Genomic DNA, 13,388 nt, shown 5'->3' on the forward strand with positions numbered 1-13,388 from the left:
AATCAACAGGGGGCAAAGGCCCAGTCGTCTAAGGCGCCGTGATTCGCTGTGCAAAGTTGCGTCCCTTGGGCACGCCATAAACCTATGATTGCGGGTTCGAATCCCGGTTCACCCCAATTATGTTTCTAGGTTTGTCAGCACCATACCTGTGCTCGTGGGTTTCACCGAAGTGGTAAACGTCTGAGACCTGCATCACTCCGGGCTTACCTCCCACATTAAGCTGACATGCCGTGTTATAACTGGAAAAATGTTAAAAGCGGCGTTAAACCCAACTCACTCACTCAAATTTTGTGCTTACACAAGGCAACACCCTAGAATTAACCCTGCTTGTATGTTTTCGAAGATTTGGTGATTATCTTGTATCCATATAAGCGGCGTTAAACCCAACTCACTCACGCACTCACTCAGAAATCAAGAACACAAAATACATGCTTAATATGCTGATCTATAAAATGAATTTATTTACACATATTATTGAGGGTGTACATGATGAATGAACATGCTATTGAATCTACAGCTGAAACATACACAAGTGTGTGAAATGTTATGTACATGTGTCATGCAACAGGTCATGAACCGTGTGTCAGGGTGAAGGCGCCACTAGCCAGGCAACAATCACTTGGCAAAGAAATAAATTACAAATTTCTCTACAGGTGGAAAATGTAACAAATGCATATGAAATACATCCAGGAAGTAATGCATGAAAAGTGTCCATTTCAAACAAACACTGACGATACTGGCAACACAAACGGATACAGCGTTTTTCTGAGCTTGAACAGAATCATGTTGACACTGTGACTAACACTATGGTTTGATAAACCTCCCTTCATACATGTCACGAACGAGTAGCACTAGTTATTGCAAGAAATGAGCATTTGGTGTCAATATCATCCAACTTCTCTTACTCTGCAGTCATGCAACTTGCACTGAACGGCAGTATAGTAAATATACACCTCACACTTTTCATATTTCCTGCTTTATTGCGTTTTCATTCAATCTGATTACAATCAGTTCTTAGTTCTCGCTACAAAGATCTGAGGACATCCCATTATGGATAACTTCAGAACAACCATTCATCTGACTAATCGGAGCGTTCCTTACAGTCAAAATGTGTTTTCTAATCAAGCAAATTTGAAAAGGTTAACACAGGGTATTCTGAATGACAGCTATGGGCTCTATGACTGATTCAGTAAAGTCATCATCTATCTCTCACTTCAATCGGATAAACGTAGCCAGTGGGAGAACTGCCATACAATCTCGGCCATCTATTAGACATTCCAGAATTTTTTTTATGTTCAGTTTTCAAATGTTGAATCGATATTTTTCAAAGCATGGAACAGAAGTCGCCAGTTTGAAACTAGTGTTGTAAAGCTCAAGAAAGCTGCTTTCTGGTTGGCTAATGTCGACTTCTCGTTAGTTCATTGGCCGGTCAAAGTGTGCGAAAGGTCGTTCTAAAGTGACCTGTATTGGTATGTCCTCCGATCTTTGTTTAGCGGTAGCAAGAACTAAGATCCGATTTGAAAGCGATTGCTCTTTCATTCAGCCAACATCAGCAACTGTAACAACTGTAACCAAACAAAGACATCCATCAACCTTTTACCTTCTGAATCATCCGGTAAATCAACAAAAACCTTAAGAACAGCAACAGATGTTTTGCCACTTCAGGAGTATTGGAAGTAAGTGAGATGGGTTATATTCTGGTATCATCACCTCGTACGAATATTTTAAATACAGTCCATACCTTTACCGTCTTCCTTCAAATACCCGGTTTGCTTGAGGAGTTTCTATAGGAGAGGCATGTTCACCTCACAAGTTTCAGTGACAACAATAAATGCCAGATATTCCTTAACCAAGATATCTTGTATGACACTACCGAGTATGGGAGTATGTGAAAACTGAAGTTCTAGCATGGTGTCTAATTGAAATGGACAAGTTTAAATATGATATGATTATGTTACAACATGGAAAGGCCACTAGTTCCAGCCTGGGACAGCTAGTGATGCCATATGACAGTGTGAAATAGATGAGAAGATATGTACAATTTTACAATAATTTACAACCCAGTCCCTCATCGTGGATCAGTTTGTGTGGTACTGCCTTGCCCTGACATACTCTCGCCACTTGAGGCAGCGGCATGGGGGCATTCCTTTCCTTTGGCTTGTGCTGATGTTGGGAGTGTTTTCAATACATCTATAATGTGGGTTAATTGAGTACAGTGTTGTAAACAAAAAGGTGAGCAGGTCTACAAAAGGCTTTGTAATACAACCTAACTGCCATTTGAAACATAGCAATATTAAGTTAATACTCCACATAAACATAAACTATTGTTTCTTAAACTGTAAGAAATATATTTTGCACTGACAGTGAGTGTGGTTTTACGCCACTTTTTGCAATATTTCAGCAATTTCACGGCATGGGACAACAGAAATGGGCTTCACTCATTGTATCGTTGTGGAGAATCAAACCAAGACCTTGAGCATCACAAGTGAAAGCTTTAACCACTGGGCTATCCCACAACTCCTATTTTGCTTAGAGCCTTCCTCCTTTGAGAAAACAATTTTGGGAAATAAATGTGGCTTCTCTCTCTAATAATACAAACTATGGTACAGACCATGGTTAAGTTCAAATATTTTTAAACAGCCTGATAACAATTAGTTTACTGTTTATTTCTCACAAATATACATTGAAATGTAAGGCTGGTTCCAGGCTGAATGAAAAAATCAGAAAAGAGAACTAAAATAAACATTCTTTTGTTTTGCTGTTGCCCGAGAAGATATTTTTTATACCCTGTTCATAACATCCCTGTAGATTCTTCCTTCCAGACCGGATTGCCTCCCCACATATCTGTGCAAACATAGCTGCCATAAGGAACTTATGCATAATACCGAGTTCAACATGAGAACAGTACTTCACTTCAACAGTTCACAAATGACGAGGAGAAATATTATGGATATAGACTTCTGTAGTATACATTTGGGCTGGGACGAGTCCAAATTTACTTCCCGGGTACCCATCCCCTATTACCCGACCCTACCTGGACACCCGCTGTAGGTCTCATGAAATAGGTACAAAATGTCCGATTTGGAAAAGTCTGCCCTGGAAAATGTATTTAGATACACGTATAAAACGATCTGGTCATGCAAAAACTGAAGTTTACTGCATGAAGTTTCATCTTTATTCAAACATATAAAAGTCAGAAGGAATGGGTGCAGGGTCAGAAAGAAATGGGAACATTAGTGACTTATAGTGTAACCATCGAGTTTTAGATATATATCATGTGACTTACGACGGTTCTGGGTAGTCCTTAGGGTACCCGGGTCCTACTCAGTACCCACCCAACCCGAGTACCCTAGTTACCTGTCCCAGCCCTAGTGAGTGAGTGAGTGAGTGAGTGAGTGAGTTGGGTTTAACGCCGCTTTTAACAGTATTCCAGTTATATCACGGCATGTCAGCTTAATGTGGGAGGAAAGCCCCAAGTGATGAAGGTCTCAGACGTTTACCACTTCGGTGAAACCCATGAGCACGGGTATGGTGCTGACAAACCTAGAAACATAATCGGGGCGAACCGGGATTCGAACCCACAATCATAGGTTTCGGGCGTGACCAAGGGACGCAACTCTGCACAGCGAATTGCGGCACCTTAGACGACTGGGCCACCCGTGCCCCCCCCCAGCCCTAGTATACATCCATGTTTCAGGGCAAGGAGTAGCCCTGAAACATGGATGTATAGTCATTATCAATAATATTACTCCTCGTCATGTTTACATCCAACTTGTAAATGCTTAAAACATTTTCATCAATGGGAAAATTAATTTTTTGCTCACAACAAATGTGGTACGCAGAACAGTGTGTTCAGAAGAAGGCCTGCCTGCCAGGATGATGTTTGTGACTCAGCAGGAATTACATTTCAGGACTTCATCAATCAGACAAAGTTCGTCTGAGACTAGGTTTATTTCAAACACTGTGCACAAGCTTGCTGTGACCAAATCCAGGAACCATACTGCAATAAAATATATTAGCACTTTAAGGCAGTACCACAAATCTGTCCCGCATCGGAATAGTATTGATTATTCAATGTCCATGATGTGGATCACACTAAATCCTCATTTGAAGGGTGCCAACACTCCTTATCCTGTTAGAATCGCTCTCTCATTGACTTCAGGCGTTGCACAAAGAAAGTTTCTAGGACTTCAGCACACTGGTAGAAAGGGGAATCACTTGGGTTGTAGAAACGACAATTGTCAAAGATCTTGGTCACATCTTTGACAAAATCGCTCAGTTTCTGGTATAGTCGAGCATTGAGGCGTTTCTCCACTGTTGATAAATCTGAAGATAAATAAGGTGTGATATAATCAGATGTGTAAAGAGAGGATTGGAACATTTTCTAAATGCAACCAACAAATTCGCGGATAATTCCAGACCTACATTGCCAATCAATCTGAACTTGTTAACGTTGATACCTTCATGTTCTGGCAAGTGGCAAACTAACAAAACAAAATCTCCATCTAGCATTGACACTTTCTTTTCATAGTTAATCATTATCCATTTATCCATGAGTGGAAGAAAATTTGTAACCCTATTACAAAGTGGGAGTGAATGAGAGAGTATGGTTTTACGTCACTTATAGACATATTCCAGCAATATAACAGTGGGGGACACCAAAAATGGGCTTCACACATTGTACCCATGTGGGGAATTAAACCCGGGTCTTCGGCGGAACGAACGAACGTTTTAACCACTAGGCTACCCGGCCGCCCTACTACGTGGAAGTCAGGAGTGACCCCATCCTATGCCAATTTCTTGTTTCAATTGTTTCAGTCGCAACTGCAAAATAACCTGACTTGCCACATGCTTGTATTTACAGCACAAATGACTCCATTGTTCCAAACAAGAAAACTTGCATCACCATACGCCATGAATCCTTGACACGCTATGATGTGGTACCTACCCATTGGGTCTTTGACAACCAGGTAGTAATCAGGTACATCTTTGGGATCCACAGGTTCCAGGAAAGGCCAAGCCATCTTATGTGACTGAAAAAGAAACACAATTTCTTATGTAGTTCGATATTATAAGTTGTAGCAGAATCATGAGTGGTAGATGGGGTTTTATGCGTCCCGCATTAGGTTTTATACCATGAGCTGGAGGCAGGAGCTGGTGTGATCCTGCTTCAATGAAATTATCTTACCGACATGTTTGAATGTGACAGTGTAAAAGAAATCACACAAATTCAAACTTGATAGAACACAAACGTTCGATTGAGCTGAGGTTGACTTGTGCTATGTCACATGACTTCCATTGACTCAGATTTTTGCTTTGCGGCGGGGTACAGTGATCGCTCGCTATTGCGCTACCAATGGGGTCCAAATAATTGGTGGGCGTTATAGACGATGAGCCGTTTAACCGAGGCCGAGGCGAGGCCTATGTGTTTATCTCACGTCACGTCAAAATAGTATATATTTTTATGGACCTAGATCTACCTGTAATATCATTCATTTATTAAATCTGTCATATTTCACAATGTCTGAAATACGTATTCCATTCTAATTTATCATTTTTTTATCAATAAATTAAAAAATTATTCACTATTTCCCGCGATGTTATTGAAAATAAAATTCTCGGACACACATTTCGACAACGGGTCCGCATCGAACATGTCAAAGAGCAAAATAAAGACTATTTTAAGCAAATCTTTAAATATATTATACAAAGTGATAAATAAAATCAACAAAAATATATCTAAAAGTAATCAAACTTACATCTAAGTTATTATTTCCATCGTTTCGTGCGATCGCGTGTAATGTAAGTCAAATGACATCTCGGCTTTCGTCGCCTTGAATTCTCGGCTCGGACACAACGTTTAATGCAAAAATATATGCATGAAAAATCTTTGTCACAGCTCGTAACCTAGCACGATACATTCGCGAAGTTCCATATTTTTAATATATATCGTGATTTCCTGCTTAAAACGTTCAGAATAACACGATTTAACAAAAAATCTTTCGCTAACTTCTGAAATTGATCAAACACGAACTTTGTATCACAGCTTGATTGGCTGCCTGAGGTCACGTGCTCAAAATTGACCAATCACGAAACTTGTAGCAGATTTCGGCAAGAAAGCGTCATTAGAAACAAATTTTAATCCAATGAAATCGCTTGTTATAACTACGGGGAAAAAACAGGCGATGTTACGAAAGCGCGATTACGAAATGAATGACCGACGTGTTGTGACAGCAACTACATGTGTGTGACAGTTTTGCCTTAAATTGGATTGCCCACTAATTAAGAATATAAACTTCACTTGTGGTTCTCTTTTATTGCATGCATGCGCTAGTAAGATCAAAGGATGTATAGTGTGAAAAGTTAACTAGTAGAACAATCGTATTTCCGGGACCTGCCGCGGATGTTTTCAAACAGATTATTAGAACTCCATTCAGCGATAAACCGTTGATTATGCAATGAGAAGCGTTATGTGCAAATAAACAACGAACAACAATACAATCATGTCTGTGTAAAACTCTCAGTATTAAAAGTGTACATAAATTTTGGGAGCCATGCGTTACCGCGCGTAATAACCGAAGTAGCGCTTTATCGAAGAGCGCAATAGCGAGCGATCACTGTATAAGGGATTTATTCTGTGTCTCATAAATCCACATGCAGCCTGTATAGCAAGTGGTGGGGTATAAGAGATTTATTCCCCCGCTGAGAAATTTATTACACTCTAAGGTGGGTTACACAGTATTCTATCAAGATCACGTGGACCAATCAGATCTCATCATTCTGACATGAAGGTATGATAAACATTTATATATCAATCTGCAAACCATGTACATGTCAAATGACTCCATTATGAAACAATGAAAATGGAAGTACATCAATTGCATTGAAGGCTGATGGTCTTACCTGTAAACTACGGAGGAGTCTCCGCAGGTTTTCATACTCCTTGTCTGTGAGACATTTCTGTGCAATGGGTGTGGCCTGCTCCTTGTTGATGCAGTTGGGGCAGATGTAGGTGTCCATGCGGTCCGCCTCTAGCCGTGACACGTTCACGCAGTGGCCATGGAACCAGTCCTGACATCGGTCACACCCGATGTAGAACCTGAAGCACAACGAAGCACTGATGAACACGACCAGCTTACCAGGATACTAATGACTGCCCTGAGGCAACTAACAGAATAATACAATCTGACAACACAAATGTTTTCACTCATATGAGAGCATCTGGTTAACAAATTCTACACTAGCCAACCGGTGATTTTGTTGGGAGAGGAAAGAAACATTTACATAATTCTATCAACTTTTCATAGGACATTCTTCTATATCATTACCAAACTTGAATAAAATCATTTGGGCCTATTTGTAATTTAATCAGAATTAGAACCTATCAGAAATGATTTATCACACAGTCACCTTGTTGCTACCTAAAACCTAACTATTACATTTATTGCAAGCATCCCAATATTGACAGCATTTCTACACATTCAAAGTGATTGCAACTCCTATACCTTAACAGAGACCCGTGAAGATTCCGGGGTAGAATAGGTCTTCAGCAACCCATGCTTGCTGTAAAAGGTGACTATGCTTGTCGGAAAAGGCGACTAATGGGATCGGGTGGTCAGGCTCGCTGACTTGATGCATGTCATCGATCCCAATTGCGTGGATTGATGCTCATGACATTCATCACTGGATTGTCTGGTCCAGACGTAATCATATAGCTGGAATACTGCTGAGTGCGGCGTTAAACAACAAACCAACCAGCCAAACCAACCAACCTTAACAGACTTAGGAAAGCCATAGCACTAGAATCATTGTGTGAGATGGGCTACAGGACAGATCTCTAAATCAAATCCATGCAAATCCTTCAGGAAGCCTGACAGAAGCCCCATTCAATTACATTATTTGATGAACTTTATAATTAACACTTTTCAGAGTGACTGATCCCCATAAAATATGATCAATTCCTCCTGCAGCTGACAGTGTTCCACGGAGAACTATACCCCGTCACTAATCAGGCCTAAGCGACAAATACCACACGCCAACTTACTGTGCTTCGTCGTAAGGTGTTCGGCACACACAGTACAGTTCCTCTGATGTGTTCTCCTGCTGTTTGCGGCAGTCTTCACAGATGTAGGAGTCGATTGAGCTGGCCTGGTTCTCAGTGATGCCAACACATGCCCCATGAAACCAGTTGGAGCACAGGTCACATCCGATGTAGAACCTGCACATCACACCATCATTAGAACCAGGCAAGATCACAATACTATACTGCTCAATTAAGGGCATGGTATGTCTCCTATACATGCAGTGACATGCAGGACGTCACTGAATCACCATCCACCATGGGTATTCCTGGGTTAGAATTAGTCTCCAGCAATCTATGCTAGTTGTAAGAGGTGACCTAATAATCAGGTGGTCATGCTCGGTTTTGTGTCATCATACCTTGACCACATAGATTGTTGCTCACAATATCAATCACAGGATTTTCTAGTCCAGACTTGTTTATTTACAGGCTGCCATCATATAGCTGGAATATTGCTAAGTGCATGCATGCATGCACGCACGCACGCACACATGCATGCACGCACAACATCTACACGTTATCTACTAATTCCCAAATTGAATTTAATCACTCAAAAGTACCATGATGGCAAGTTTTCAAGCATGTGCTATTTATATTCTGATTCTCATGTCATCTTGAATGTCACGGACCATCAAAGTAAATTCAACTTATATGGATACAAGATAATCACCCAATCTTAGAAAACATACAAGCAGGGTTAATTCTAGGGTGTGGCCTTGTGTAACCCCCAAATTTGAAAAAAGGCCCACATTTGTATATACAATGGGGCATTGTAACATTTTGTTGTGTTGGCGTATTTGAAATTTTCATATAAAGGGCCCATGGCAGAAAATTCCTAGAGTAAACCCTATACAAGTAAACCATCAAAATAATAAATCTTGCCGGAAGTATACCAGTAAAATAAGAAAATTTGCTTCTAAAAGCCTTATACTGTCCATAACTCATAATTTCAGTTTCTTATACTTACTTTGCGTCATCATACGGAGTTTTACAAATACAATATAGTTTCTCTTTAGGGTTAAAGGCACGCCCTCCACCGGTTGATATGATCTTCTGTTTGCGTTTCTTGGCTGCTGCCGACTCTGAGGGAGTCTGGGGCATCAGGGTCTCCAGCTTCTTCTTCCCCCCGGCAAGGCTGGTGCCAGGAGGGAGGGTGCGCAACGTGGCTGGCGGCTTGGTCGGAGACTTGGTCTGCTTCTTCAATTTGTCTGCTACCTCCATCTTTACACATAAATGGGGAAATATTGTTATAAACATCTGGGACAAAAGGAATGGTGGACTTCATGAAATTTGTCTGCTACCTCCATCTTTACACATAAATGGGGAAATATTGTTATAAACATCTGGGACAATAGGAATGGTGGACTTAGTGAGATGTGTCAGCTACCTCCATCTTTACACATAAATGGGGGAATATTGTTATAAACATCTGGGACAACAGGAATGGTGGACTTAGTGAAATGTGTCTATTGCTGTTACCATGACAACAGAACCACTTGCCAATGAAGATAGTAACTTTAGTACATGAAAACAGTGTGACATGTACACAAATAGTTACTTTATTTCGATACATCACCCAAACTGACGTGTAAAGTATTAATGTTATCAAATTGTGAGTGACAGTGTGGTTTAAGTACATATTAGCATATTATGTCTCCTTTTCACGTGCACAGAATGCACTTCCACATATTCAATAAAATGAGTTGGGGTAGCCACTGTGATGATGGGGAACAATGAAACAATCTACTAGGTCTTGACTAAGAGTTGTCATCTGTCTGATCAGTAGGGCTGGGAAGATACACCAACCGTGCGATCCGATACGTGTCACGATACCTTACTCACGATCCGATACGTATCATGATACTTGCATGTGCACTTTTCTGTGGACATGTTTTTCATAGACAGGATGGCCAAATACCTGGCACACTAACGATTTACAGTTGGCAGTGTCAAGTATGGCGTAATGGATGAAAATATTTACATTTTCACTACACATTTAAACTTGTAATTAGTGTTTTGTGTAATATTTATTGAAGAATACATTGAAGGTAAGAATCGTTAGTTCTTTGTGATTGATACTTGAGAAGAAAAAAAATTGCGATCCACCAATGCATCTGTGTATCATCCCACAACTACTGATCACTCACTCCCTTTCCATTTCAGTTTCACTTCAAACTCTGCCCTCTGAATTAGGAGGAACTCACTTTTAGATGATTGGAATAGAAATTATTGCAAAACATTTTGAAAGAATAGTAGTAATGGATATTGTGTCATATAAATGTTCCATGACCCAAGTGTAGGAATGGATGAAGCACTCACAAGTATATCTTGCTGCAGGTTTTTCTCCATCAGGGTCCGTTTGCGCAGGATCTCCTTCTTGAGCGCCTCCTTGTGTTTGAAGAGCGCCCCCTGGAGCTTGGTTGCCATGACGCGCTTCTGCTTCTCCTCCACGGATTCCTGCTTCCGCTGGCGCTTCTGTTCCTGCTTCTCCTCCCGCTCTATCTTGTCCAGGAGTGTCTTCAGCACCTGGTTACACACCGACAACCTGCAACACAAACAAGGTTGGTTGTTTAACGCCGCACTCAGCAATATTCCAGCTATATGACGGTGGTCTGTAAATAATCAAGTCTGGACCAGACAATCCAGTGATTAATGTCATGAGCATCGATACACACAATTGAGATCGATGACATGCATCAACCAAGTCTGGTTGGTTGGTTTGTTGTTTAACGCCGCACTCAGCAATATTCCAGCTTTATGACGGCGGTCTGTAAATAATCGAGTCTGTAAAAGACAATCCAGTGATTAATGTCATGAGCATCGATCCACGCAATTGGGATCGATTACATGCATTGACCAAGTCAGCGAGCCTGACCACCGGATCACGTTAGTCGCCTTTTACGACACGCATAGTCACCATTACGGCAAGCATGGGTTGCTGAAGACCTATGACCTTGACCTTGACTCTTGACCTTTTCATGAGAATGTTCTATAACAGTTGCCCAAGGCCATTTGGAAGAATAGAAGACCAAAATAACAAATCTGTGCTCAAATCACCAGTGGCAAGAACAAAACCTGTCCAGTTTCACGGGGAAGAAAGTAATAGCATTGTTAACAGCATGATCCCTATTCCAGGCAAGATCACTCTTGTCTGTGACTGACCTCATCTGGTCATCCTTCTGTTCCTGAGTGAGAGTCCTCTGTTTGGCACGTGCGCTCTCAGTGGCCTGGGCCTGCTGAATCTGCTGTTGCTTGGTGACCAGCTGTTGCTGGAACTGAGACTGCAGCTGGCGGTCCTGGGACTGGAGTGTGCTGACCCCCACCGCCGGCTGGGTGGTGACCTTCACGGCCGTCGTGCCCCCTTGTTGCTGTTGCTGGATCTGTCTCTGCATGGCAAGCAGCTTGGCCTGGATCTCCGGCGTCTGATTCTGCATGAGGGCCTGGCGCACAACTGCAGGGAGAGAAGCACGGATTAGAGGGCTTTCGTTTTGTTTCTTGTTTAACGCTGCACTCAGCAATATTAAAGCTATGACAGCAGCCAGTAAATAATTCAGTCTGGACCAGACAACTCGAGACTAAAGGTTATGAGCATCGACCCACCCTCTTGGGATATGATGACATGTCATCCACAAAGTCACCTGATCCATTATGTCAACTCTTACAATCAGTAAATATTGCTTGAGAGCTATTCTAACACAGAATCTCCATAGGCATAGTAAGGATTGACTAAATACCTTTCGAAGTTGAAGTTAATATCTTTAAAAAATGGCCTTATTTTCCGAGATGAAACTTTAGTGCTTAATGATCTCATAATTACAGACATAATTTTGTTATTAATGCAATAAATTGCAATAAGATTGTTTACACATATCATTGTCAGCTTTTGCCACCAATGACTTTTTCCTTTTCATGTTTTCTATGAGGATTTGTATGTTGATTATAGTTGTATTAGTGAGTGAGTATGGTTTTACGCCACTTTTAGCAATATTCCAGCAATATCACGGCGGGGGACACCAGAAATGGGCTTCACACATTGTACCCATGTCGGGAATCGAACCCGGGTCTTCGGCGTGACGAGCTAACGCTTTAACCACTAGGCTACCCGACAGCCCCTATAGTTGTATTACTAACCTTGCTGCACCACCTGAGGTGTGATGGCATACTTCTGAGCAGCTGAAGCAGCAGGAGATGCTGTTGCTGCTGCCGCCACTGCTGCTGCCGCTGATGTGGGAGAAGTAACAATTGTCAGCGGCCGTGGCGTAACAGCCACTGTAGCTGACTGAGCGGGCAGTTGTGTCCGTACAGTTATCTGTGAGGTCAGAGGTCGTGGGACTGTTTTGGCAGTGACTGGTGATGTGATGATGGTCGGCTGATTCGTCGACTGAATGGCTATACTTGGAGCAATGGCAGGTGCCGCTGTTGTCACAACCGTAGGAGCAGATGCGGAGGCCACCGCCACTGGCGTCATGGTCGGCAGTGTCGACGTCATCAGTGGCTTGATGATCTGTGTTGTAGTGTTGGGCATCACAGCTTGAGCAGACACAACAGGAGTACCCGCCACCTTGGCCACTGATGTGATGATGGTTGGCTTAGCTGGCGATGTTGAGGCTAAAATGCTCCCCCCTAATGTTCTTGTGGGCATTGCGAGAGTTGTGACATGGGAGGCAACTCCTGACAGGGCTGCTGCCGCCGACACAACCCCTGTACTAGATATTGCACCTGCAGCCACGCTGGCCCCAGACAACTGGGCTGGAACCATTACCCTGGTGGCTGGCACAACGCTCACTGCCGAGGTCCCTGGTACTGACGCAGCGCTGACCACAATGGTCTGAGGTCGTATTGCAACAGTTGGTCTGGCCTGGACCTGGGTGACAGTCGGGGTGGCGGTGCTGGTGGCTGAGCTGGCAGAGACAGCGGTGATGGGCTGGGCTGTGGCAGCTGTTGGCAGAGTGATGAGCTGCAGGCGGCCGTCAGGGAGACGGATGATCTGCTGACCTGGGGTTGTAATCACACATTGTTATAGATGCCGAAACTGAAGTGAAGTATTCCCAATATTTATTAAAAAAATCAACACTACAATGAACAACAGTCATCAGGAGATGACATATCCCCCAGGTCTGGTGCAATTCGGTAATGGCATTTAGCTACTTATACCCTACTATTGGTTCATGGCCATTGGATACCTACAGTTCAAGTGAAGTGAGGTGAGGTGAGGTGAAATTGGGTTTAACGTCGCTTCCAAGATTATTGCACTTATATAGCGACGTGCATGCACGTGTGTGTGTGTGTGGCTGCTTGTACTAGACCG

The 13,388-nt window shown here is 42.4% G+C and overlaps 1 protein-coding gene across 2 annotated transcripts in view; it reads right to left on the minus strand.

The window, feature by feature from the left end:
* Positions 1-3,603: 3,603 nt before the first annotated feature.
* The window catches only part of LOC124132552 (nucleosome-remodeling factor subunit BPTF-like), a 33,302-nt gene continuing 23,517 nt past the window's right edge, over positions 3,604-13,388 (minus strand). Inside the window, exons 15-22 of one of the 2 annotated variants that reach the window (XM_046496500.2) lie at positions 12,212-13,075; positions 11,243-11,531; positions 10,400-10,625; positions 9,048-9,301; positions 8,045-8,218; positions 6,904-7,099; positions 4,949-5,033; positions 3,604-4,326 (exon numbers count right to left, since the gene is read on the minus strand). In XM_046496500.2, coding sequence (XP_046352456.1) covers positions 4,136-4,326; positions 4,949-5,033; positions 6,904-7,099; positions 8,045-8,218; positions 9,048-9,301; positions 10,400-10,625; positions 11,243-11,531; positions 12,212-13,075 — 2,279 coding nt within the window. In that variant the 3' untranslated portion in view covers positions 3,604-4,135. Of the gene's footprint in view, positions 4,327-4,948; positions 5,034-6,903; positions 7,100-8,044; positions 8,219-9,047; positions 9,302-9,322; positions 9,388-10,399; positions 10,626-11,242; positions 11,532-12,211; positions 13,076-13,388 lie in introns of those variants that run through there. The other variant, XM_046496502.2, reaches the window with a different exon arrangement.

The sequence above is a fragment of the Haliotis rufescens genome, unplaced genomic scaffold, assembly GCF_023055435.1.
Source record: "Haliotis rufescens isolate VD_foot unplaced genomic scaffold, xgHalRufe1.0.p SCAF_11, whole genome shotgun sequence".
In the NCBI taxonomy this organism is placed as follows: domain Eukaryota; kingdom Metazoa; phylum Mollusca; class Gastropoda; order Lepetellida; family Haliotidae; genus Haliotis; species Haliotis rufescens.